This window comes from Cucurbita moschata, unplaced genomic scaffold, assembly GCF_002738365.1.
Source record: "Cucurbita moschata cultivar Rifu unplaced genomic scaffold, Cmos_1.0 Cmo_Scf00029, whole genome shotgun sequence".
Taxonomy (NCBI): domain Eukaryota; kingdom Viridiplantae; phylum Streptophyta; class Magnoliopsida; order Cucurbitales; family Cucurbitaceae; genus Cucurbita; species Cucurbita moschata.
The window spans coordinates 1,429,396-1,455,223 of record NW_019268545.1 but is presented as its reverse complement, the minus strand read 5'-3'; the positions used below and the strand labels follow the sequence as shown (position 1 = coordinate 1,455,223).

Here is a 25,828-nt window from a genome sequence, read left to right as displayed (position 1 = left end):
TTTTAAGTCTTTCATTTTTTTTGAATCGGCATAAAACATAATCTGAATCTACAGCTTGTTGTATCGAATCTTGATGCAAGCTATTACATGCATAATCCATTCGCCATGATGCTCGGGCAATTGGACATTCTCGTACCTAAAATGTATTCAATGACTTACATGTTCCAAGGACACAAACATAAGGTTAAAGATTCTAACAAAAATTGAAATCAAAATGACGGAACGAACCTAAAGCGCTTGTGATAGCCGATTATTGTTTTATCGGTTTTGGCAGCAAAAATTGGACTGGCCGAGTTCTCGCCACTCCATGTACCGTTGGCCAAGCCGACCTTACGGTTGATATGCGCTGACAAACATCCAGAGTTATTAGTCGACCTCTTGAGTTTGGTGAAGAAATCGAGATCTTTGTCGTTCGTGCCTCCAAAACGTAGCCAGATTTCCTATGGCTCCATTTCTCCATAAAGATCACAGTCCAAGACTGCACCTTTGAAATATGGTTGGCCATGAATCTTCAAGTGTAGATATTGAAGAAGCTGCTGATCAGTAGGCCTGAATCTCACTCCCACGAGCAAGAGAGGGCGACCAGAGAATCCATTAATATTTCAGAAAGACTCTGTGAATGTATTTCTTGATATTCTTGGAATGAGATTTTATAGGTCTGTACGTAGTTATTTGATTGTAATAGAAATCTGATTAAATTATTTTAAAACGTTTAAAAAAATTAATTGTAAAATATCAAAAAATATATTCTGCATTATTTTTTTTTATTAATGGTTATTGCTAGATATCTACCTTTTATCTAAAAAAATATTTTAAAATGTTCAATAATATCCCAAAAAATATATAAATATATCTCATTATAAAAAATTACATTTATTACTATTAATATAGATGTGGTTAATATTTTGTTTAAAAAATACCTTTTTTTTTTTTTAAGAATTTAAAAAATACCTTTTAAATTTATTTTAAAAATACTTTTGAATTTTAATTTCAATTTGGACTTCCTTTTTACCTTTTTATCAAACACTTTGCTTCTAAATGGTTGGATACTTTTTTTAGTGGGACAAATAAATAAATAAATAAATAAATAAATAAATAAATGATCGCAAAGTCAAATATATTGAAAAAATGTGTAAAGTTTTTAAGGTATTGACTTGAATTCACCTACCCTTCCTTTTTTTTTTTAACATATTTTAGATGAAATTAATAAAAAAAAATACCTTAAAAACTTTTAAAATATATTTTTAAAAATTTAAGGATATTAATTTTAAAAAATAATTCTAAATACCTGTTAACTTTAAGAAAGAAAAAAAATCATTTATATATATTTGAATTGTAATTTAAAAATACCCTTTAAAAATGTTGTCATATATTTTACTTTATTTTATTCTTAGAAACATTTGAAAACAAAATTACAATTTTCACCCTAAAATATGATAATAATATTTTTTTTTAAATTATGTTTTATTCAAATGTTATTTTCTATTAAACTTTTTAAAATGAAATTTTTAATGCATAATTTTGGTATATGTGAGGCATATTGTCTTCGGGATCAGCAATAGTTAAGCATTATGGTCATCACAGTTCATGCTACATATGGGTGGTTAGTGCAACTTGTAGCTCCACCAAATCGGAAGGATTTTCTAATTAAATATATTACGAGATGTTTTTCCACACTTTCCACATTCACATTCAGTACGTTGTTTTGAAAAAACAGTTATGGAACTTCATCAGTTATCACGAGCCATTATGACAAGCTCAACAGTATTTGGCTGAGTGAAAATTTTCATCCGTTGGAGTAAAGTTTTTCAAGACTCTCGCTAATGCACTGTTCGGGAATTGACACAACTCAGTAAAACGAGTTAATTGTTGAGACTGATAATATAAATATGACATATTTTGAGAGTAATAACTTGTTTATGGTCGGTAACGACTTAAATAAGATTCTCGCTCAATTTTTTTTATATATATAAAATTTTAATTAATTTTTTTTTATTTGAAGAATATTTTAAAGGGAGTGAAAAAATAAGGAAAAATAAAATTAAATAAATAAATAAATGTTTGTGTGGTTGTTGGAATAAGAAATAAGCAAAACTCAAGTGCAAGCCATCTCAATATTCCATTCCCACAATTAATATATATATATATATATTTATTTATTTATTTATTTATTTATATCTATATATATATCCATTATTATTATTATCTTTTTTTTCAATTGTCGTTGTTTCTGGAGAATGTTAGGTGACCAAATTAAATTACAACTTAATAAATAAATAAATAAAGATTAATTGCATTATTAATTGTGATATTTGTTTTTAGTCAAAGAATTTGGTATTTAGAAAGGTTTTTTAAATTAATTATTCAAACATAATAAAATTAATTTCTAAGTAATAAATTTACCTATTCCTTTTTATATATTTTCTAATTTTGATCCATTTTTAAAAATTTTATATTTCAATCTTGTAGATGGTTTTCTTTTTAATTTTTTATATATATTTATTTTAAAAATTAATGGGTAATTTATATTTTTTTAATGTAATTAAAAATATAAAATATATCATAAGAAAAAAAGAAAAAAAGAAAAAGAAAAAAGACTGTACAACATCATGTATACAATTTAAATTTCAATATACATATTGATTGGGGGTAATTCGGGGATTTGGGTAAGGTCGGAGACAGGAATATAATCTATGTCCCTGACCCTATTTATGAAATGACAAAAATCTCTGCCTGCTCCCTATCACAATCGCACTTTTGATGGTAGCGGACTTGTGATTGTGCAGCACTCACTTTCCAACGACAAGTGAGCTAAGCCAATTCGTTCTTGCGTCGCCTACGACCTCTAGCCTCGGTTTTAAGAGAAGGTTTTAAAAAACGAGGACAGAGAGAGATTTTTGAAAAAAAACGTTATATAAGCAAGCAAGAGAGAAATAACAACAACTCACAGTATATAACTTAGGGTAGGGAGAAGTTGACAACTAGTTGTATCCCTCTACGATAAACATTTCATGTCTGACAGGCCTAGACATGATATTTTTGAAACAAGAATATGAAAAGACATAAAGGGTTGGGCTTGTCATGGGCATATGGCCATGGACGACACGCCTTGGACGAGCATGACTGTGACACTCCCTTCCTCTCGTTTAAATGAAAAAATTTCATCTGGTTCAGGTAAGGTCTCTGATAGGTCTCTTCCCTTCGAGTTAAATGGACATCATTTTTATTCAAATCATGATTTTATTTAATAATTTAATTAATTTCGAGATTCAATTTCAATCACCTATGGAATATACAACTTGATCGATAAAGATAGATATTATTGTCGGATAAAGATATTGTCGGAAAAGTTTGTGGACTTGACAGCCGCCTAACTTGACTTAAACAGTGGAAGCAATTTTTAATTGCAAGCGGAGAGAGAGAGAGAGAGAGAGAGAGAGAGAGAGAGAGAGAGAGAGAGATGAAGGGTATAAAGGGGAGAAAGTGGGTTTAATAATTGGAAGAGGTAAAGGAAAGATGAAGGTTCTTGTGGTGGGTGGGAGTGGCTATTTGGGGAAGAGGATTGTAAAGGCCAGCCTTTTGGAAGGGCACCAGACGTATGTGGTTCAACGGCCTGAGATTGGTCTCGACATTGAGAAGCTTCAGCTGTTGCTTTCCTTTAAGAGACAGGGGGCGGTTCTTGTGCCGGCCTCTTTCTCGGACTTTCACAGCCTTGTCGACGCGGTGAAGCGAGTCGACGTCGTGATATCGGCCATGTCTGGCGTCCATTTTAGGTCACATAACCTTCTCCTCCAACTCAAGCTCGTTGAGGCCATTCAAGTTGCTGGCAATATCAAGGTTTTCTTTCTTACCCTATGCTTTTCATCGATAACCTGACTAATCTGGACTACCTTATTGAAACTATAAATGATTGGTTGAGTTGGGTTGGGTTGGGTTGAGTTAGACTTTTTTCGATATAGGCTGGATTGGATTTTTGGAAAATAAAAATTCGGTTTAGTTTGGGGGTGTATGTTTTTTGGTTGGATCAACTCGGCCAACCAAAAAATAGGGTTACTGTGAGATTCCATATCAATTGGAGAGGGAACTAAACATTTCTTATAAGGGTGTGGAAACCTCTCCCTAATAGACCTCCTAGACGCATTTTAAAATCGTGAGGCTGACGATGATATGTAACGGACTAAAGCGGACAATATCTGCTAACGATGGACTTTGACTGTTAAAAATGGTTTAGAGCCATACATTAAGTAGTGTATTAGGGAGGACGCTGGTCCTGAAGGGTAGATTGTGAGATCCCACATGGGTTAGAGAGGGGAATGAAACATTCCTTATAAGGGTGTGGAAACCTCAATCTAGTAGACAACATGTTCTAAAACCGTAGGTTGTCGGTGACATGTAACGGGTCAAAGCAGACAATATCTGCTAGCGGAAGTTTGGATTGTTAAAGTTACAACTCGATCCAAGTTTGTCCTAGATTTTAATAATGAGTTTTGATTTTTTGAGATTTTAGTATAACATATATCGTAAATAATTAAAAATAATAATAACCCGACAAATGATCCCAATTCAACTGGTTGAGTTGTGAACTGTATTTGGCTTGATCAAGACACCAATAAAAATTTTCGAGACTCCACGCTGTATCTTTTAAGTTGACCGGTGATTTAACTGAAACAGACTGACTAGTTTATCGGGATTCTTGATACTAACAAGTTATATTCGAAATTATACAGAGATTCTTACCATCAGAGTACGGGATAGACCCAGCAAGAATGAAAGATGCACTCGAACCTGGAAGAGAAACATTTGATCAAAAAATGACGGTAAGAAAAGCAATAGAAGAAGCCAACATTCCTTTCACCTATGTCTCAGCCAACTGCTTTGCCGGTTACTTTGCCGGTAGCCTGTCTGAGATGCACACTCTTGTTCCTCCAACTCATCAAGTTACCCTTTATGGAGATGGCAACGTTAAAGGTAACCCACCACCGATTATATTTAATACTAAATCAATCATTATCCACTAATAACCGACTTATCGTAACTCGAAAGAATGTTACTCTTTTCATTTTTCAATATTAGGTGTCGGTGAGGTCGGTAGTCAAACTTTTAACCTTTTGGTTAACGACATATTTTTAAAAACTAACGTCGTTTAAATATAGAGACGTTCATTTAACTCACGAGGTCTATCATATATGAAGTGGAAAATCTCCGTTTAGATAGAGAATAGGGAGAGAGTGGAGAGAGTGGAGGTCTATCATTTGCTAAACGGGTATTTCTCGTCTCCATTCCGACCCTAATCCCTACAAATTCCATGAGAGAATCTCGATTTCGATTTTTGTAAAAATAGGTGAAATTTTTTAAATATAGAGACGTTCATTTAACTCACGAGGTCCATTATATATGGAGTGAAAAATCTCCGTTTAAACGGAGAATGAGAGAGACCAGAAAGAGATTTCTCTCTATTAGCTAAACGGGTATTTCCCGTTTCCATTCCTGCCCTGTCTACCTCGACCCTGCAACTTCCACGGGGAGAAATAGGGTTTCGATCTTTGTGAAAATAAGTGATAAATTTTATAAGAATAGAGATTGATTACGTCCCGACCCACTCTATGGACATCTTTATTTAAATCTAAATAATTTCATAACAAAATTTACAGCGGTATACGTGGACGAAGATGACATTGCAACGTACGTCGTGAAGGCAGCAACCGACCCTCGAACTATGAATAAAACAGTGTATATTAGACCTCCACACAACATTCTCTCCCAAAGAGAAATGGTTGAGAAATGGGAAGCACTTTCTGGAAAGGTATTAGAAAAGAAGAGTATTTCTGCTCAAGACTTTCTTGCAAGGATGAAAGGTAAGGATTTATTTATTTATTTATTTTTATTTTTATTTTTAAGAAAAATAAAAAATATATAGTTTATTAAGAGAATAATATTGATGCAGATTTGGACTTGGGGCAGCGGGCTGGATTGGGACATTTTTATCACATATTCTTTGATGGTTGTATGACCAATTTTGAAGTACGAGAAGATGAAGAAGCTTCGAAGCTTTATCCCGAAGTGAACTATACTCGCATGGATGATTATCTCAAGATTTACTTATGAGCACTTTAACGATCAACTTTATATTATTGTATGCATGACGGGATTAATGCATATGAAGAATATCCGTTTAAGATATTTTAGAAAGGTATCGTGAGCTTATCATTAAAAACAAAATCTTAACACAGAGTAACTATAAGTAACTAGCCGGAAGATAATACTAACCTAAGAACTATTAAATAGACATGAATGCTACTATGCTAGCATTAGTTCTATGATCTTAATTGCGACGCCGTCATCCGTACATGGGTCGTCTTACTTTTACCTGGAAAATAAGACTAGTGCATGGCTTGAGATTTTAAGAAATACTCGGAAAGTAACTCTATCGTTGGGGTAGGAAATGCAAGAACATGCAATATGGTGAGGCCTATTATTTTAAAGGCATCATGACATGACATGGTCTCAAGTAGCTTTTCGGTCCGAGCAAGATTGGATTTGTAGTACTTTTCTACACATGGCTCACGCATGCCAACATGGGCCCACCAGATGGGCTTGCTACCCCCTGGGTCTGGCTCGTCGGGCTAGCATTTGCTAATGGGCTGCCGAACACCATAGAGGGAAATGACCTACATAACATCATGACGAACATAAATGTTGTAAATCATAAGGTATGAGTCCGTACTAATCATAACGGTGAAGTATCTCAATACATATGACACACAAGAATGCATGAGGTCCCCATAGCTTAAAATCATGAAAAAAATTCTATTCATCTATGACAAAATGAGTATGTGAATTATGCATACCTAATTTATGTCAAGTGACTTAGCATAGCTTACATGACATGTTTTAGGGAGGTTTACTTATCATAGATTATCATAATCATAACATATTGCCATAACATGGCATAGCATAGTACTACTAGACATAACATGAGATAGTACAACTTAGCATAGCATGGCATAACATGACATAACATAATACAAAACAATAATCAGGATAAGTGCTCGGGCCATAGGGCACACATCATCATATATAATAAAATTTATGCAACCAAGCTAACCGTAGAGCGACTTACTTGGTTGGCCTGAATCGAATCAGTAAGTAATCCTAAAGCTGGTTAAAAACCGCTCCTTAAAGTCCAATTCCACCTTTGTAAGCCCACATCATCGAGTCAGGACATAGCTATACAATTTAATTCATCTAAAGGTGTCAACTAGTTCAACTTTTAGCCAAATTGTAACTTAAGTTGACAAATACGAAGTCATACCGACTTCAATTGCTCCCAAAAACGGTCAAAACAGTTTCAAAATGGTCCAACATGTTAGGAAGAAGTCCAAAAACATTAAATAAATCCAAACCGAGCCAAATATGTCGACTAAGCCGAATTGGAGTCGTTGAGCAATGCCGAAGTTAGAGGAAAGGCGCAGGTCGAAGCCATGTCGATCAAAGTCATGCTAAAGTTAAGAGAAAGATGCAGGTCACACTAGCAACCCGGTCGGGTATGCAGAGCAGACACGAGGATCATAACCGAATTGAGGCACGTGGGATCAGGGTTATGGAGTGACGTGCGGATTGGGTCGACAAGTAGAGATGGACTCTTGATGGGTTTTGGGCCAAAGGTCATGGGTCACGTGTAGGAGCAGGACTGGGACGTTTTGTGGATTAGGCTGCGACAAGTTTGGGTTGCAAGCGGGTGCACTTAAGTTTTTAACGGATTCCGAATCTAGGTTTAGTCGACCCAAAACTGACTTGCGCATTCCTTTCACGTTTTCTCTCTATATCCATGCACCCTCCTGTCCGTTCTTAGTCTCTCTTTCGATGACGACTGACACGTAGGCCGTTCATCATTAGCTCTGATGGGTCTTCACATGTACTTTTACTAGAGTCTACATCTCCACTCAATCAGAATTTATAAAAACCTCGTAGAACTACTTCGTCATTGTAATAATGAAGTGAAGTACTAACTATACCTCTCAAATATCCCAAAAGCCAATTGATAGATTCAATGTGCCCACGGATGTATCTCAAAAAATTCTCATCCCAAAAATCTATTTCGGTGCACTCAAATCTTTCCTCTCATCATCCATAGCTTACTCTTACCTGTAAGGCCTCGTCAAACAACTTTAGTTACCCCTCATCAGTGAGCAACAAATGGTGTATGGTGTAATGAAGGCGAGTATCTAGGATATGATCACCCCAATTGGTTGGGGGTGTACATTCAACCTAGGGTTGGGTTACTCTTACCTGTAAGGTTACTTTTTTTTATCATATCCGACAACCCGGACCAACCCAACCTGAACTATAAGGGTTGGATTGGGTTGGATTAGCATTTCGGGTAGGTTTGGGTTCATTTTTCTGAACCCGAACTAAATCGGTTTTGTTTCGAATTCATGGATAAAACCTTCGAGTTGACCTGAGCTAAATAAAAATATATAAATTATATTAAGAATTTTTTCGTATTAATAAGTTTGTCAAAGTGGTACCTCGGTCTCTAAGGACACCCACACCCGAGTATATTATTTTATTATTTTTAATTTCTTATTTTGTTTAGTTTAGGACTCTTTTAACTTTATCAAGTTCACACATATTGCAATTAAAATATTTTATAGTATTTTTATTTGGGTTCTTATTATTTAATTTGATAATATATCCTTTTGTGTTATATACATCTTTAACTCATCATTTTGATTGTTTATTTAATTTGATGATCTATCTTTATAATTTTTTTATTTTAACAAATTCTCAAAAAATGTAGTATTCAAGTTGTCTTTAGTTTTATGATAATGTTGAATTATGTTAATATATTACAATTTTTACGTGTTTTTTATTGATTTTTTGTATGTGAATAATTATAAATCCATTTGTATTTGTTTGTAAATTTTTAATATATTTTATCTGAATAATATAAATTGTGGATAAATAAAACTTTTACAAAAAATTGATAACTCCACAACCCAACCGGTTGTGTTGGGTTGTAAAAATTTTCGAGTTTGGTTGGGTTACAATCTAACTAACCCAAACTTTTGAATTGGATAAAAAAAAATCCCTCAACCCAACCCAAACCGAACCATGTACACCCATACCAATTAGTTCATATATTAATTTTTTATTTTCAAGATCCTATCGGCAAGGAAGGTGGAAAAAAAATTAAATTTAAAAAACAAAATAAATAAATAAATAAAATAAAATAAGACTCTTTTTTAGTATGGAGTTGGATTGACTTCACAAATAATGAAAGATATATATTTTGTATTATATTTAATATATAAAATGTAATTCCCTAAATTTTGAAAAGTAATGATAATAGGTGGAATATGCATAAATTTATTAAAATTAAAACAGGTATTATATTAGTGTAAACTATTTAATATACAAAATTTATAATAATAATTAAGATTAAAATAAATATTTAATCCTTTTAGTAATAATATATTGATGAATAGGCGAATGTAAATTTTTTTTTATTTCTTAATTATTTTTTTTTTCTTAAATTCGACAAAGGGTAAAATTTGGAAGTTAAAAAAAATTATATCTATGCTCGTGATTACATAAAATTAGATAAATAACTAGAATTTCATAAAATTCAAAATTCAAAATTTATCAGTCAAATGTGTCGGATCATCTTAAGTGCTATTACTGTGTAGGTTGTAGTGCAGAATCATATCTTCGATCGTCTCTTATTGCACGACTTCCACTACGAAAGAATTCAGGTGGTCATTCTTCTCTTACTAAGTTCCGGCCCCTCGAGATTTTTTTGTAATTTTCTTTTAAGTCTTTCATTCTTTTTGAATCGGCATAAAACATAATCTGAATCTACAGCTTGTTGTATCGAATCTTGATGCAAGCTATATTCATGCATAATCCATTTCCCATGATGCTCCGGCGATTGGGCATTCTCGTACCTAAAATGTATTCAATGACTTAAATGTTCCAAGGACATAGACATAGGGTTAAAGATTCTAACAAAAATTGAAATCAAAATGACAGAACGAACCTAAAGCGTTTGCGATAGCCGATTATTGTTTTATCGGTTTTGGCAGCAAAAATTGGATCGGCCGAGTTCTCGCCACTCCATGTACCGTTGGCCAAGCCGACCTTACGGTTGATATGCGCTGACAAACGTCCAGAGTTATTGGTGGACCTCTTGAGTTTGGTGAAGAAATAGAGATCTTCGCCGTCGGTGCCTCCAAAACGTAGCCAGATTTCCCATGGTTCCATTTCTCCATAAAGATCACAGTCCAAGACTGCACGTTTGAAATATGGTTGGCCATGAATCTTCCAATGTAAATATTGAAGAAGCTGTTGATCAGTAGGTCTGAATCTCACTCCGACAGGCAAGAGAGGGCTATCATGAGAATCCATTAGTATTTGAGAAAGACTCTGGAAATGTATTTCTTGATATTCTTGGAATGAGCTTTTTATATGTTTGTACGCCTTTATTTGATGGTAATTAAAATCTAATTAAAATATTTTAAAACCTAAAAAGATAATGGTAAAATATCAAAAAAAATATATTTTGGATTATTTAATTGTAATAGAAATCTGATTAAAATATTTTAAAACGTAAAAAGATAATTGTAAAATATCAAAAACTATATAAATATTTTAAAGTTATTTAATTGTAATAGAAATCTAATTAAAATATTTTAAAACGTAAAGAGATAATTGTAAAATAAAAAATATATTTATAAATATATATTTTATGGTTATTTGATTTAATAAAAATCTGATTAAAATATTTTAAAATATAAAAAAATATTTGTAAAATATGAAAAAGAATATTTTGTATTAATTTTTATTAATGGTTAAAATTAATGAACAAATAAGGTTTTAATTATTGGCTAAATTAATAAAAATATTTTTAAATTTTACCTTTTATCTAAACAAAATTTCAAAAAAAGTAACTTTTAAAATTTTAAAAATGGTTATAAAAATACTTATAATAGATATTATTAATATTTTGTTTTAAAATAAAAATTTGAATTTAAAAATTACCATTTTTATTTTATTTTATTTTATTTTTATCAAACCTTTGCTTTTAAATGATCCAATCCTTTTTTTTAGTGGACCAAAAAAAAAAAATGATTGCAAAGTCAAATATATTGAAAAATGAGTAATGTTGTTATGATATAGACTTAAATTCACCTACTTACTTTTTTTTTTCTTTAATATATTTGAGATGAAATTAATAAAAAATAAAAAAAAACATATTTTGATATTCTCGTGTCTAACATCAACTTCCTTAGGGGTTACGTAACGAATATTTTTAATACTCAACTTTTTTAAAAAATTTTATTTTTCAAGTAATGATAAGGACGTACGAAACAAGTGACAGGACTCACTAATTAAGTTAAAATGTCAATTTCGGTATGTTTTTACATTTGTTTTATATATGTGACGTTTTAACTGAAGTTATGTTTTAAATTCGCTTAATTAATTTATAATTAACTTATTTTATGTTCGATAATGATTTAAATAAGATTCTCGCTCAATATTTTTTTTTTAGAACATTTTAATTAATTTGTTTCATTTGAAGAATATTAAAAAAAAAAGTGAAAATAGAAGAAAAAATAAATAAATAAATGTTTGTGTAGTTGTTGGGGTGAATAAAGAAATAAGCAAAACTCAAGTGCAAGCCATCTCAATATTCCATTCCCAAAATTAATGTATTAAAATATATATTATTATTATTATTATTTTCAATAGTTGTTATTTGTAGAGAATGTTAGGTGACCAAACTAAATTAAAATTTAATAACTAAATAAATAAGGATTAATTTCATTATTAGTTGTTAGTCAAAGAAAGTTGGTAATTGAAAAGGTTTCTAAAATTAATTATTATTAATTTCTAGGTAATTAATTTACCTATTCCTTTTTATATATTTATTTTTTCTAATTTTTATTTATTTTTAAAAAAATTTATATTATGCTTTTTATTTATAACACTGCCATCTTTTTCAATATTGGTAGATAAATTTTTTAATTTTTATATATTTTTTAAAATATATTTATTAGAACTTTAATGAATAATTTCCATTTTTCAATAAGTTAAAAATATTTTCAGGGCTCATGGACCCCATAATCTAATCCCTTTCGAAGTCCAATGTCTTTATTGGCACATCATCTCGTGTCTACCTATTTTAGGGCTCAGCCTCATCACTGGTGTCGGGCTGTGATACTATTTGGGTTTTTCCTTTTGAGCTTTTTCTCAAGATTTTTAAAACGTGTACGTTAAGAAGAGGTTTCCACACCCTGTAAAGAATGTTTCGTTTTTTCTCTCCAACGGATGTGGGATCTCACATTCATATTATTTACGACCCTAGTTAGATATTGACGGAAAGGTTTGTAACCTAACATTACTCTTAAAGGAATGAGAGTGGTTGGAGAAAAGTTGCAATTTAGAATTGCAAGCGAAGCAAGAGAGAGTTTGAAGGCTATAAAGGGAGAAGGTGGGTTTGATTGGAAGAGGTAAAGGAAAGATGAAGGTTCTTGTGGTGGGTGGGACTGGTTATTTGGGGAAGAGGATCGTCAAGGCCAGCCTTTTGGAGGGGCACCAGACGTATGTGGTTCAACGGCCTGAGATTGGGCTCGACATTGAGAAGCTTCAGCTCCTCCTCTCCTTTAAGAGACAGGGGGCGGTTCTCGTGCCCGCCTCTTTCTCGGACTTTCACAGCCTTGTCGACGCGGTGAAGCGAGTCGACGTCGTGATATCGGCCATGTCCGGTGTCCATTTCAGGTCACATAACCTTCTCCTCCAACTCAAGCTTGTTGAAGCCATTCAAGTTGCTGGCAATGTCAAGGTTTTCTTTCTTACACTCTTCCACTTTCCTATTCATATTCATATTTAGGATGGAAATTTACGTCTAGGACACTGAGCAGTGTACTAACGAGGACGCTGGCTCTCAAGGGAGTGAATTGTGAGATCCCACATCAGTTGGAGAGGGTAATGAAGCATTCCTTTTAAGGGTGTGGAAACCTCTCCTTAGTAGACCTAAACGCATTTTAAAACCGTGAGACTCACAATGATACGTAATGGGCCAAATCGGACAATATCTACTGGCGGCCGACTTGAGCTGTTACAAATGATATCAAAGTCAGACACTAGGCAAGATACCAGCGAGGATACTGGAACCCCAAGGGGGTGGATTGTGAGATCCAACATCGGTTGGAGAGGGGAACGAATCATTTCTTATAAGGGTGTGGAAACCTCAACCTAGTAGATGACGCATTTTAAAATCGTGAGGCTAACGATGATACGTAATGGACCAAAGCATACAATATCTGTTTGCAGTGAGCTTGAGCGGTTAAAGTTACGACTCAATCTAACTTTGATCCAGATCTTAGTTATTAATGTAACATCGAGACATCAATCCAACCAACCTGAAATTTTAGATTTGTTAAAAAAAAAAAAAAAAATCTAATTGAACACTAGTGGCGCTCTTTTTTAATTCAAATTTAAAAAACATATCAAGTATTAAACACATTTTTTACGATTGATAAACGAAATAGACACAAACTTAATATTTCATAAACTAAACTCTTAACCTACAATAAAATTTCTCGAGACTCAATCCAATTAGTAATTTAACATAAACGAACCGACTAATTTATCGAAATTCTTAATACAGAGATTCTTACCATCAGAGTACGGAATAGACCCAGCAAGAATGAGAGATGCACTCGAACCAGGAAGAGAAACATTTGATCAAAAAATGATAGTAAGAAAAGCAATAGAAGAAGCCAACATTCCTTTCACCTACGTCTCAGCCAACTGCTTTGCCGGTTACTTTGCCGGTAGCCTGTCTCAAATGCACACTCTTGCTCCTCCAACACATCAAGTTACCCTTTATGGAGATGGCAACGTTAAAGGTAACCCATCACCAATTATTCTCAATACAAACTCGAACGTCTCTCTTCTTATTTTTCAATACTAGGTGTCGATGAGGTCGGTAGTCAAACTTTTAACGTTTTGGTCAATGATATATTGTTAAAGAATCATGTCGTTTAAATATAGAGATGTTCATTTAATTTAGAGTCCCATCATATATGGAGTGAAAAATCTCTGTTTAAATAGAGAATGGGAAAGGAACATACACTCCAACCCCTGCAAATTCCAAGGGGAGAATCTCGATTTCGATCACCGTGAAAATAAGTGAGAAATTTTATAAGAATGGGGATTGATCCCGTCCCCACTCTATTCTGTAGACATCTTAATTGAAATATAAATAATTTTATGGCAAAATTTACAGCGGTATACGTGGACGAAGATGACATTGCAACGTACATCGTGAAGGCAGCAACAGATCCTCGCACTATGAACAAAACAGTGTATATTAGGCCTAGAGACAACATTCTCTCCCAAAGAGAACTGATTCAGAAATGGGAAGCACTCTCTGAAAAAGTATTAGAAAAGAACAGTGTTTCTGCTCAAGATTTTCTTACGAGGATGAAAGGTAAAGTTTTATATAATATATATATATAACTCAAATTTTATATATAATGAAAATGTGATGTCCCACCTCGGTTGGAAAGGAGAACGGAACACCCTTTGTAAGAGGTGTGGAAACCTTTTCCTAACAGAGTTGTTTTAAAAATTTTGAGAGAAAGCCTAAAAATGATAATATCGGTTAGCTGTTACAAATGATATTAGAACCAGACACTAGGCGATTGCCAGCGAGGAGGCTGTTCCCCGAAGGGGATAGACACGAGGTGGTGTGCCAGCAAGGATGCTAGGCCCCGAAGGGGGTGGATTGTGATGTCCCTCATCGGTTGGAGAGGAGAGCGAAACATCCTTTATAAGGGTGTAGAAACCTCTCCCAGTAAGAATGTTGGACCTCGAAGGGGGGTGGATTATGATGTCCCACATCGGTTGGGGAGGAGAGCGAAACACCCTTTATAGGGGTGTGAAAACCTCTCCCAATAAGGATGCTGGGGGGTGGATTGTGATGTCCCACATCGATTGGAGGAGAGCGAAACACTTTTTATAAGGGTGTGGAAATCTTCCAGTAAGGATGCTGGGCCCCGACGGAGGGTGGATTATGATGTCCCACATCGGTTGGGGAGGAGGGTGAAACACCCTTTATAAAGGTGTGAAAACCTCTCCCTAGCAGACACGTTTTAAAAGCCTCGAGGAAAAGTCTTAACGGTGGACCTGTATTCAAAAATAAAAAATAAAAAAGTATAATATTGATGCAGATCTGGACATAGCACAGCAGGCTGGAGTGGGACATTTCTATCACATATTTTTTGAAGGTTGTTTGACAAATTTTGAAATAGGAGAAGGAGAAGAAGAAGCTTCAAAGCTTTATCCAGAAGTGAACTACACTCGCATGGATGACTATCTCAAGATCTTCTTATGAGCACTTCAATGATTATCAACTTTATATGCAAAATGAAAATACTGTTAATTTCTACTCTTTTTTCTTTTTAATTTCCGTTGTCGTGCCAAAAATATTTGGATTTGGATTCAATCCGTTACTTCATGACTTACTTCTCGATGAATGATATACTACCTACTCTGTCAGTCGGTTGATAGGCATGTTCAATAAATAATGTGTTCACAAAGAGCAATTCCTTTAGCTATGGCCTACTAGAGATTCCACATCGATTTGGGAGAAAAACGAAACATTCTTTATAAGGGTTGAAAACTTCTTCCTAGCAGACGCGTTTTAAAACCCTTGAGGGGAAGCCCGAAAAAGAAAACCCAAAGAGGACAATATCTACTAGTAGGAGGCTTCAGCTGTTACATACAATCTCTAGTTGAAATTTCGAATTTGTTGAATGAGCTTATTAAGAAAAAATATTTGGATTTGGATTCAATCCATTACTTCATGACATACTTCTCGATGGATGATATCTTACCTACTATACCGATCAGTTGGTAGGCAAGTTCAATAAAGGACATGAGTTCCCAAGGAACAATTCCTTTAGCTAAGGCCTACTACAGTGTGAGATTCCACATTGATTGAGGAAGAGAAGGAAATGGTGTGAAAACCTCTCTCTAGCAGACACGTTTTAAAATCCTTGAGAGGAAGTCAGAAAGGAAAAATCCAAATATGACAATATCTGCTAGCGGTGGGTTTGGGTTGTTACTATCAAGTTTATGCAAAACTGTGCCTCACACTATTGAGGACATATTCTATTTATATTGGCAAAAGATTAACTAATAGATCCGATTTCATAGGAAACTAACGAAGTAAGCCTATTCTTATGGCATGACTAACTTCAAGCTATTCTAATGGATTGACCAATTCTAACAGTCCCCTTCAATCCCAACAAGTCTTGTACATGTTGAGATTGTTACAATGTGTAGTAAAAGGAGTTTTAGACAGTGGTTTTGTCAGGATATCAGCTACTTGATCACTTGATGAAATGAACCGAACTTCCATTGCTTTACGTGCTACTTGTTCCCGAACAAAATGAAAATCAACTTCAATATGTTTCGTTCTAGCATGAAATACTGGATTTGAAGTTAAATATGTAGCTCCGAGGTTGTCACACCAGAGGCGAGGAGCCTTTGATTGATACACGCCCAGTTCCTTCAGTAATGACTTGATCCAAATCATTTCTGCAGTAAGATTCGCAATGGCCTTGTATTCTGCTTCGGTGCTTGATCTTGACACTGTAGCCTGTTTTCTGGAACTCCATGAGATTAGATTTGCTCCAAGAAATACAGCAAAGCCGCTAGTTGAACGTCGATCATCGGGACAACCAGCCCAATCAGCATCAGAAAACCCTGACAACATCATGGTTGATTTCTGAATTTTCACTCCTAATGCTAGTGTGCCTTTAACATAACGAAGAATTCTCTTCACAGCACCCCAATGAGCATCAGTAGGTGTATGAAGATATTGACACACTTTATTGACAGCAAATGCCAAATCAGGCCTAGTCATTGTCAAATATTGTAGTGCTCCCACTGTACTTCTGTATTTGAATTGTTCTTCAGCTGATAAGGGTATTCCTTGTTCTCTGAATAATTTTTCAGCAGAACCCATTGGTGTAGACATAGGTTTGCATTTTTCCATGTTTACTCTTTTCAACAAATCTAAGGCATATCGTCTCTGTGACAGTATGATACCATCTCGTGTTTTCTTGACTTCAATACCCAGAAAATACTCAAGATCACCCAAATCTTTTACTGCAAAATCTATTTTCAATTTCTGAATCAACCTTTCGGTTGCTTGATCAGAGGAGCTCACAATAATTATATCATCAACATAGATGAGCATATAGATAGTTATCTCTCTGTTTTTGAGAATAAAAAGAGATGAATCAGCTACTGAAGCCTTGAAGCCTAACTCAATAAGTTTTCCAGTCAACCTTGAATGCCAAGCTTTTGGGGCTTGTTTCAGGCCATAAAGGGCTTTCTTGAGCTTGCATATGTAATTCTTTGGTTTGGCTGAGTCTTGAAATCCTGGTGGTTGTCGCATGTACACTTCCTCTTTCAGAATTCCATGCAAAAATGCATTTTGGATATCAACTTGTCTCATATTCCAGCCCTTGGTTACTGCTAGCGAAAGAATGACCCTGATTGTTGACGGTTTGATCACAGGGCTAAAAGTATCAGTGTAATCAACACCAAATCTTTGCTTGAATCCTTTGGCAACTAATCTTGCTTTTAATCTTTCAACTGACCCATCTGCTTTTCTTTTCACTTTATACACCCATTTACTATCAATGAGATTTATTCCAGGTTTGGGTGGAACTAGATCCCAAGTGGCATTTCGTTTTAGCGCTGAGAGCTCATCATTCATTGCTCCTCTCCATCTTGGATGTTGCATGGCTTCCTGCAGGTTTCGAGGTTCAGTAGCAGTCTCTATGATCGGAGTTGTGATAGTTACAGCGCTTGCGAATTTTCTTGAGGTTTCTGAATATCTGATAGTTCCATCAGTGAATTGTTTAGCTTGTACAATGTTATTTCTCAACCTTGTTCGCATTGGATGTTGACTAGCTGCTTCAGTTGGTTGATCAGACACATGTTCATGAGTTTGGTTTTGAGCATTGATCGAACTGCTCTCAGCTTCATATTCTGCAATTTCCTCTGAACTTCTTGTATTATCTGCAGAAGATAAGCTGACACCAGACAAGTTGTCACTAGCAATATTATCAGTTTGACCATCATTCATATGGGAATTACTAACAACTGGTTCAATATCTGTAAGAGCATTTTCAGTGTAAAAACTAGCAAGTTTGGCTAAGGCTGGAAGTAGAACAGGATGATGTGGATTTGTGGTTTTGTTTGGTGGCTTAGATTCTTCAAAAGGAAAAATATTTTCATCGAAAACCACGTCTCTAGAGATGTAAATACGTCCTGTACTTCTATTTAAGCATTTATATCCCTTATGAGAAGAACTATAACCCAAGAATATACATCTAGTAGTTCTGAAACTCAGTTTCTTGTTGTTGTAAGGCCTTAAATTAGGCCAGCAAGCACAGCCAAACACCCTAAGCATGGAGTAGTCTGGACTTTTACCAAACAATTTATGAAGTGGTGTGTCTTGTTGTATGGTTCGGCTGGGCATTCTATTTATAAGAAAGCAAGCTGTGTTGAAAGCTTCATCCCAGTAGGATAGAGGCATGTTGGCTTGAGCGAGTAAAGCAAGGCCAGTTTCTACAATGTGTCTGTGTTTTCTTTCGACTAACCCATTCTGCTGGTGTGTGTGAGGACAGGAGATATGATGTTCAATGCCTGTGGATTTGAAATAATTGTGTAACCGATGGTATTCACCCCCCCAATCTGATTGGACGGAGCGAATTTTGGTATTTAGCATAGTTTCAACATGTTTTTGAAATTGAAGGAACACAGACTCAACATCAGATTTGCATCTCAGAAAGTAAATCCAAACATAACGACTAAAATCATCAACAAAGGAAACATAATATTTGGAATTATTTACTGACGCAAAGGATGGACCCCATACATCAGTGTGAACTAATTGAAGGGGTGCTGTAGATACATGCTGAGAAGAACCAAATGGCAATTGATGTGCTTTCCCTAATTGACAAGCATTACAAATTGAGGAAGAGGGAATATTAGTATCTATAGCTAAATTATTATCTTGTAGAATTCTAATGGTAATTGGAGATGCAGGGTGCCCTAGCCTTCTGTGCCATTGTTCTTTCGAAAGTTTGGCTGTCAGCAAGGCTTGACTGAAATTATGCGGTAGAACGTATAGGCCATTCTTACATCTACCGTGGAGCAGGAGTTTCTTCGTGACTCGGTCCTTAACCAAAAAATAGTTTGGGTGAAATTCTACAACAGCATTATTATCAGATGCTAGTCTTTGTACTGAAATTAGGTGCTTATTGATTTTAGGAACATATAGGATATGTTTCAGAACAAGAGATGAACCAGAAATTAATGAATTCCCAATATGAGAGATAGACAAACCTGCGCCATTTGCAACCTGAATTTGGTCGGTGCCAGTGTAGCGTTCTCTGGTGGTAAGCCTCTCTAGGTCATTGGTGATATGATCTGTGGCTCCAGTGTCAACATACCAGTTTGTGTCACTAGTGTATCCACTTGTTGCCAAAGCTGCTTGTTTGAGATTATTTTCGGCTTGATATGCCTGATCAAATCTGTGCCAGCATTGCAAAGCATCGTGATTGGGCTTACCACAAATCTGACAGACAATGCCTGAGCTGCTTTGTGTCTTTGATGGTTGACGTCCAGGATTGTTCACAGTACGCCTTGATTGTCCATGACCACTATTTAACTGACGACTACGACCGCGACTACCTCGACCTCCATTGGCACCTCCACGAATGGATATCCTATTGACATTGTTAGCAGATGAAAGTTGCTCAAATGTACCCTTACGCAAGTGCCGCATCTCATAGCTCAGCATGTGAGCATACACGTCGCTGACAGTGTATACATCTGTTCTGGTTGTAATGCTTGTGACTAGAGGATCATAATCTGGACCAAGTCCTTGCAGCATGTAGGCGATGAGTTCTTCATCCTCTATTCGCTTGCCAATGGCAGCAAGTGTATCACCAAGATGTTTTACTTTACGAAAGTAGTCAGCAATTGTCATGTCCTTTTTCTGGATAGTAGAGAGTTCCATACGGATCTGCATTGCTCTTGCTCGAGATGTGGAAGCAAATTGTCGCTCCAGCGTAATCCAGGCTTCTCGTGCAGTGGTGATTCCAACCATCGTGCTGAGAACCTCCTCAGTGACTGATGAGTTGATGAGGCTGAGTACCAGCTGGTCCTGGGGGTACCAGACTGTGAACTCAGGGTTGATGATAATTTTGCGATTCCCTGTTTCTTCACTTGGTTCAACGGCGATCGTCTGGCTTGGTGCAGGCATGGATCCATCCACAAAACCAACAAGGTTTTGGCTACGCAAGTAGGGAAGGATTTGGGTAGACCACAGTAGATAATTTTCTTGTGTAAGCTTAACACTAATCACCTGACTGATCGACGGAGAAGACATTGTGTTGAATGGGATTGACATGTCTAACAGCAGAGGCTATGGATCTCGTGGATCTTATTTCAGCTCTGATACCATATCAAGTTTATGCAAAACTGTGCCTCACACTATTGAGGACATATTCTATTTATATTGGCAAAAGATTAACTAATAGATCCGATTTCATAGGAAACTAACGAAGTAAGCCTATTCTTATGGCATGACTAACTTCAAGCTATTCTAATGGATTGACCAATTCTAACAGTTACATACCGTCTCTAGTCGAAATTTCGAATTCGTCGAGTGAGTTTAATAAGAAAAACTCGGCCTTAAAACAAGGATCATTACCAAACCAAATATGTCGATATTTTACAACGAGACAAATGAGGGAAAAAAACGTGAAAATTATCATACCATACTTTAGTGATGGCCAAGAGTTGCTATGGTTACTTCAACCTTTTCAAATTCTTCATTCATATGAACAAAGGCAAGTGGCATATGCAGAAGAAGAGGTTATGAACTTACCATAGATTCTTCGAATGCTGCTCGACAAACTTCGAAATAGGTGGCGGAGAAAACGCTTCAAAAGCTGTATCCTGAAATGATCTACACTGGCATGGTTGATTACCTAAAGATGTTTTCATGAGGACAGCAAAGAAAAGGTTGTGAGGTTATCTACCAAGTTAGCATAATCAGTATACATGTAATACAAAGCAAACCAACACAGGTGTTAATTTCTTTACCTGTCCCAGTATTTGTACTAAAACTTTACAATGTCAAATTTAGTTCCTTTTCGTTCTAACTTCGGTTTCGGTTCCCTTTCCATCGACTTTCTTAATGAGATATTTTTCTATTGGGAAAGATTAATGTCATGTTTGGAATGATTTTTAATGACTTAAAAAAAAAAGTGTCATTCCAAATAGGCCCTAATCCCTAAAGCATGTCTAGTATCTCTTCGTGCTAATCAATTCTAAAGAAAGATTGATTACATTATCCCCTACTTAAGTTTATAATTATTCGTTTATAATGAATAATTAGCCGTCTTGATATGAAACATTAAAATATCATCACTGGCCGAGCAGGGTCAAAATACCTAAATCAATTTTCTAAAATTAAATATACAATGGGCTCATACAATTATTGGACTTGATCCTATTGAACTAGTGATGATATTCTAACATGGACCCAGTCTAATACGTACAAAATAATTTCAACTAAATTGCAACAACCGTCCCATCTTTATCATTTACCTCATTCTAAACTATTACTATAAGAAAGTTTAAAACAGAATAGGAGAACTAACATTTTTGTGACAGAAAAAAAAAACTCGGAATTTCAGGACATGGGGCATGAGTATATTGAATGGGATAAACGGAAGTTCTTGCTCCCTCCCAAAAATAATCTACGATTAAAGTAATGATGCAAATGTCACTGAAGTATGTATTTATGGCGTGAGTAGTACCTCGAACAAGGAAGCACATTGGCCTCAAGTACTTCAGCCCCATTCGAACTGTAATCATAGCCACCTTTTGAATTCAAATCAAAGTTGATCATATTCCTTTCAACATTAAACTCGTTTGTGTCTTCTTCTCCAGCTTCCACTTTGCACATCTCGATGGGTAAGTCGCCCGTCTTCTTACAAGTATCGTTTACAGTCGTCATGCTTCCTCTCATTTCTTGTTTCTTACTTTTTTCCATTTGATTTGACAAAGCCACGTCAAAGCCTAATAACTGCATTCCTGTGCTTTCAAGACTACCAAGGTCACTGTTAATGGCAAGTGCCAGACTCTTTTGTGCTTTCTCTAAGATATCTTGCAAGTATTTTCCTTGAGCTTCTATTCTCATTTGTAGTTTATTTTGTACCTGTCTTTACAATAGCCAACAAAGTAAAAAAGCGATCACAAACTCAGGATTGAATTTGTTGTAAATAGAAGAATTAAGCAAGATGTACCTCGAGTTGTTCTAGTATTGTTTTCTGCACATCAACATGTGATTTTAGTGCCTCAGCAATTTTCATCCCTCTGTTTAAGTTAGACCATAAGCTAAAATTAAGTTGCATTGAAAAGTTATATATAAAATGGGATACTATTATGCAATAGATAATCACACTGTCAAGGATGTTTGACTCCTTTTGTTCTTTTTATCTTAATTCTACCTAGTTGGGGAACTTCCTGTTTGGAACCACAGACCTCCGCAATGGTATGATATTATCCACTTTGAACATAAGCTTTCATGGCTTTGCTTTTGGTTTCCCCAAAAGGACTCATACCAATGGAGAACTCATGATGATCCCCTTAATTAGCCAACGTGGAACTCCCTCCCAACAATCCTCCATACTTTAACCGACTGAAAAACCCTTACTTAACAAGAAGCTTAGATTTTCTTACCGATTTAAGTTTAGTGTCGATGATGAGAGAATCAGAAAATCATTATTATGCTAATTTGTATGTTTGCAAAATACCATTGAAGACATTGGAATGACAGTAAAACAGAGAAGGTTAGAACATAAAGAAGAGCATTTTATTTTAATGAGATACAACAAGACAAACCTCTCATCTTCCTCAACTCCAATGAAGTTGCTCAGAGTCCCTGAAAAAGTTCATATTAAGACGTATAAATGAGCTTTCTAGAGTTGAACACTGAGATGCAAACAAGAGGAATATACGAATTGAAACCAGATTGTGACTAGTAAAATATGAACGCTCAGTAGAACAACAAACTAATTGATAAGTAATTTCAGATCCTGAAAAAATATCAAAATAAAAAATACTAGTCGAGTTATTTGGCCTACCCAAAAAAACAAGAACACGAATACTTATAAAATAAACTCGAGAAATTCACGCCATCCTTCGGGAAAATTGGCAAATTCAACCAATGAGAGGTCCTTATGATCCTACATATTGTCCTATGTCTAGATAGACTTACCACTACTTTCATTCCTTTGCTCAGCCACATTTTGCTTTCGAGTTTGCAGTCCAAGTCTATACTTCTGAGGTTCAGAAAGTTGTGTTAATACTTTATTCCTATCCAATCAGTAACAAGACAAATGAAATACCAAGAAGCAATGATTTCAACATTTACCTGTAAATGACTCTTCAAGTGGTACAAAGTCAAGCCCTTTAAACCCATCAATCTTAACACAGACTTGGGAGTTGCTTCTGAAAAAGACAGTCCCCCTCAAATTAGCTTAAATTAGTATAATTCATTGCTAGGAGAAGCTACAGATATGACAAGTTTGAAGTCTGTAATTTAAGTAAGGTTATATTTCTTAATTCGACAGCTGAAATTGACTATCAATTTCTCACGTCCCATGAATAGATGTGAGTGTCTAGAAAAGTACTTAGGGAATCAGTCACAACTTTTCCCTTTGAACGGTTGAGGATTGTTGGAAGGGAGTCTCACGTTCGCTAATTAAGGAGATGATCGTGGATTTATAAGGAATACATCTCCGTTGGCATGAGGCATTTTGGGAAAACCAAAAGCAAAGTCATGAGAGCTTATGGTCAAAATGGACAATATCATACCATTGGAGAGATTCGTGGTTCCTAACATGGTATGAAAGTCATGCCCTTAACTTAGCATGTCAATAGAATCCTCAAGTGTCGAACAAAAAAAATTGCTAGCCTCAAAAGTGTAGTCAAAAAGTGACTCAAGTGTCGAACAGAGGGTGTACTTTGTTCGAGGACTCCAGAGAAAAGAGTCAAGCCTCGATTATGGGGAGGCTGTTCAAGGGCTACATAAGTCTCACGATAGACTCTATGTTGTACTCTGTTTGAGGGGAAGATTGTTGGGAGGGAGTGCCACATTGGCTAATTAAGGAGATTATCATAGGTTTATAATGAGGCCTTTTGGGAAAATCAAAAGCAAAGCCATGAGAACTTAAGGTCAAAATGCACAATATCATACCATTCTAGAGATTCGTGGTTCCTAACACGAACTTCATTCCTAGTAGATTGGGAACTGGAGAAGGGACAAAAGGAAAAGGAACTACCGACTAGCAGTTAGACCGCAACATTGCCATTGACAGCATCTAAATGAGAATACTGATCTAACAATTAATTATATAATTCATCGCAAGAGCTCAATCAAGAAGAAAATGACTGCATGAATTTAAATTACCCACCAACATAATCTAATCACTACTTCATTTCCCATAACGATAATCAGATATCCATATCCGATGCTGTTAGAAGGACTCGCCTAGAAAATCGATTATATCTCAGTCTCAGCAATAGAAGATTACAGAACAAGTTCAACAAATATTTGACTAAAAACACGATGCTATTAACGTTCAAGATCATCATTCAAAAGGATACAAGAAATGCTGCAAATACATCAACGAAACTGCTAGAATGATGAACATGAGCTTACTTTCAGGGCCACCGAGTTTGGTGACCGCGTCTACAAAACGGTCGTGAAGATCAGCAGTCCATCTCAGTCTTGGCTTCGTGTCTCTCGTCATCATCACTCCATTCTCATACGGATAGTTCCGCTCCATTCTCGACCGAATAGAAAATTCCACTCATCGAAAATTCATCACTCTTCTTCTTCCTGGTTAATAATCCTCGTTCTTCATCCCAACACAGATACATTCAATCCAATCACATTTCAAACTCAAGGCCGACGAATTTAATACAAAAACACCACTCGACTTCAATCGGAAACAAATCCAAAATCAATTACCAGAAGGCTGACAAATGACTCCCCAATCTACAAACAGGAATCTCCAATCCGATCACACATTAAACATCAATGACCTCAAGGCTTTGTCTACTGATTATACCCCTCGATCCTCTTCCCAAACACAAAATACTTGCATTAATCCATACAAAGTAGACTTCAACTCAAAGATGTTCATCGAACCACATAGCCGAAGAAGAGGAATTCAACACGACAAAACACACTCGATTTCAATCAGAAACAAAGACAGTGCAGGGAATCATCAATGGCGGGGGAGAGAGGAAGCAAATGGAGCGAAGGACGGCGACGAATATGAAGTATCACTAAATCCAAATAGAAAATTAGAATATACAAAGCGCCGATTCTCTTTTCTTAGCAATGTCTCCACGGCTACTAGCCGTCCGATTCATCTTCATCTTTAATTGGACGGAGGACAATGCGAACTTCACGAGGGAGAGACAGGCTCACTATGGAACCAATGTAGAGAATAGTTTCCACATGCCACGTGGATGCCAGCGTGGGTTATTCGACCGGCGTACGCGGTTAAAGGAATATTCCTGGAGTCACGTGGCGCGTGGGTATGCTGCACCGCCGAAAAGATGGTCCTTTAATCATTTCTCCGGTCAGCCTAATTTTTCGGGGGCAGAACACCGCCCCGCCCTCCACCATGGTATGATATTGTCCCCT

The 25,828-nt window shown here is 35.7% G+C and overlaps 3 protein-coding genes and 1 non-coding gene across 5 annotated transcripts; 2 read left to right on the top strand and 2 right to left on the bottom strand.

Moving 5' to 3' along the window:
- The first annotated feature begins 3,491 nt into the window (after nt 1–3,491).
- On the top strand, nt 3,492–6,180 carry LOC111464118 (isoflavone reductase homolog). Its single transcript, XM_023108215.1, has 4 exons — nt 3,492–3,837; nt 4,728–4,968; nt 5,652–5,855; nt 5,945–6,180. Exons 1-4 carry the CDS (start codon nt 3,517–3,519, stop codon nt 6,103–6,105), a joined length of 927 nt encoding a protein of 308 aa, XP_022963983.1. The 5' UTR covers nt 3,492–3,516; the 3' UTR covers nt 6,106–6,180.
- Nucleotides 6,181–12,484: 6,304 nt separating this feature from the next.
- On the top strand, nt 12,485–15,608 carry LOC111464122 (isoflavone reductase homolog). The gene is made up of 4 exons (XM_023108221.1): nt 12,485–12,844; nt 13,673–13,913; nt 14,294–14,497; nt 15,240–15,608. Exons 1-4 carry the CDS (start codon nt 12,524–12,526, stop codon nt 15,401–15,403), a joined length of 930 nt encoding a protein of 309 aa, XP_022963989.1. The 5' UTR covers nt 12,485–12,523; the 3' UTR covers nt 15,404–15,608.
- A 4,273-nt stretch (nt 15,609–19,881) lies between these two features.
- On the bottom strand, nt 19,882–20,017 carry LOC111464131. Its single transcript, XR_002713997.1, has one exon. It is a non-coding gene; the product is annotated as a small nucleolar RNA Z247 (small nucleolar RNA).
- A 739-nt stretch (nt 20,018–20,756) lies between these two features.
- On the bottom strand, nt 20,757–25,480 carry LOC111464119 (myb family transcription factor PHL11-like). 2 transcript variants are annotated; one of them, XM_023108216.1, is made up of 8 exons: nt 25,145–25,479; nt 24,833–25,031; nt 23,543–23,619; nt 23,387–23,450; nt 23,011–23,050; nt 22,413–22,482; nt 21,924–22,324; nt 20,757–21,089 (listed from the first exon to the last, which is right to left on the bottom strand). In XM_023108216.1, exons 2-8 carry the CDS (start codon nt 24,957–24,959, stop codon nt 21,086–21,088), a joined length of 783 nt encoding a protein of 260 aa, XP_022963984.1. In that variant the 5' UTR covers nt 24,960–25,031; nt 25,145–25,479; the 3' UTR covers nt 20,757–21,085. The 2 variants fall into 2 exon arrangements, with proteins under 2 accessions (XP_022963984.1, XP_022963985.1); XM_023108217.1 differs by lacking the exons at nt 23,387–23,450; nt 23,543–23,619 and having other exon boundaries at nt 24,833–25,480.
- Between the last annotated feature and the right edge of the window lie 348 nt (nt 25,481–25,828).

What these genes read in the sequence shown, in the direction of transcription:
- LOC111464118 (XM_023108215.1), top strand. Translation starts at nt 3,517, where the DNA reads ATGAAGGTTCTTGTGGTGGGTGGGAGTGGCTATTTGGGGAAGAGGATT. An exon ending in AAGTTGCTGGCAATATCAAG is followed by an intron (nt 3,838 to 4,727) that starts GTTTTCTTTCTT and finishes GAAATTATACAG; the next exon opens with AGATTCTTACCATCAGAGTA. An exon ending in CTTTCTTGCAAGGATGAAAG is followed by an intron (nt 5,856 to 5,944) that starts GTAAGGATTTAT and finishes ATATTGATGCAG; the next exon opens with ATTTGGACTTGGGGCAGCGG.
- LOC111464122 (XM_023108221.1), top strand. Translation starts at nt 12,524, where the DNA reads ATGAAGGTTCTTGTGGTGGGTGGGACTGGTTATTTGGGGAAGAGGATC. An exon ending in AAGTTGCTGGCAATGTCAAG is followed by an intron (nt 12,845 to 13,672) that starts GTTTTCTTTCTT and finishes TTCTTAATACAG; the next exon opens with AGATTCTTACCATCAGAGTA. An exon ending in TGGAGATGGCAACGTTAAAG is followed by an intron (nt 13,914 to 14,293) that starts GTAACCCATCAC and finishes CAAAATTTACAG; the next exon opens with CGGTATACGTGGACGAAGAT.
- LOC111464119 (XM_023108216.1), bottom strand. Translation starts at nt 24,959, where the DNA reads ATGGAGCGGAACTATCCGTATGAGAATGGAGTGATGATGACGAGAGAC. An exon ending in GCAAAGGAATGAAAGTAGTG is followed by an intron (nt 23,051 to 23,386) that starts GTAAGTCTATCT and finishes GAACTTTTTCAG; the next exon opens with GGACTCTGAGCAACTTCATT. An exon ending in GGAGTTGAGGAAGATGAGAG is followed by an intron (nt 22,483 to 23,010) that starts GTTTGTCTTGTT and finishes TAACTTAAACAG; the next exon opens with AGGGATGAAAATTGCTGAGG.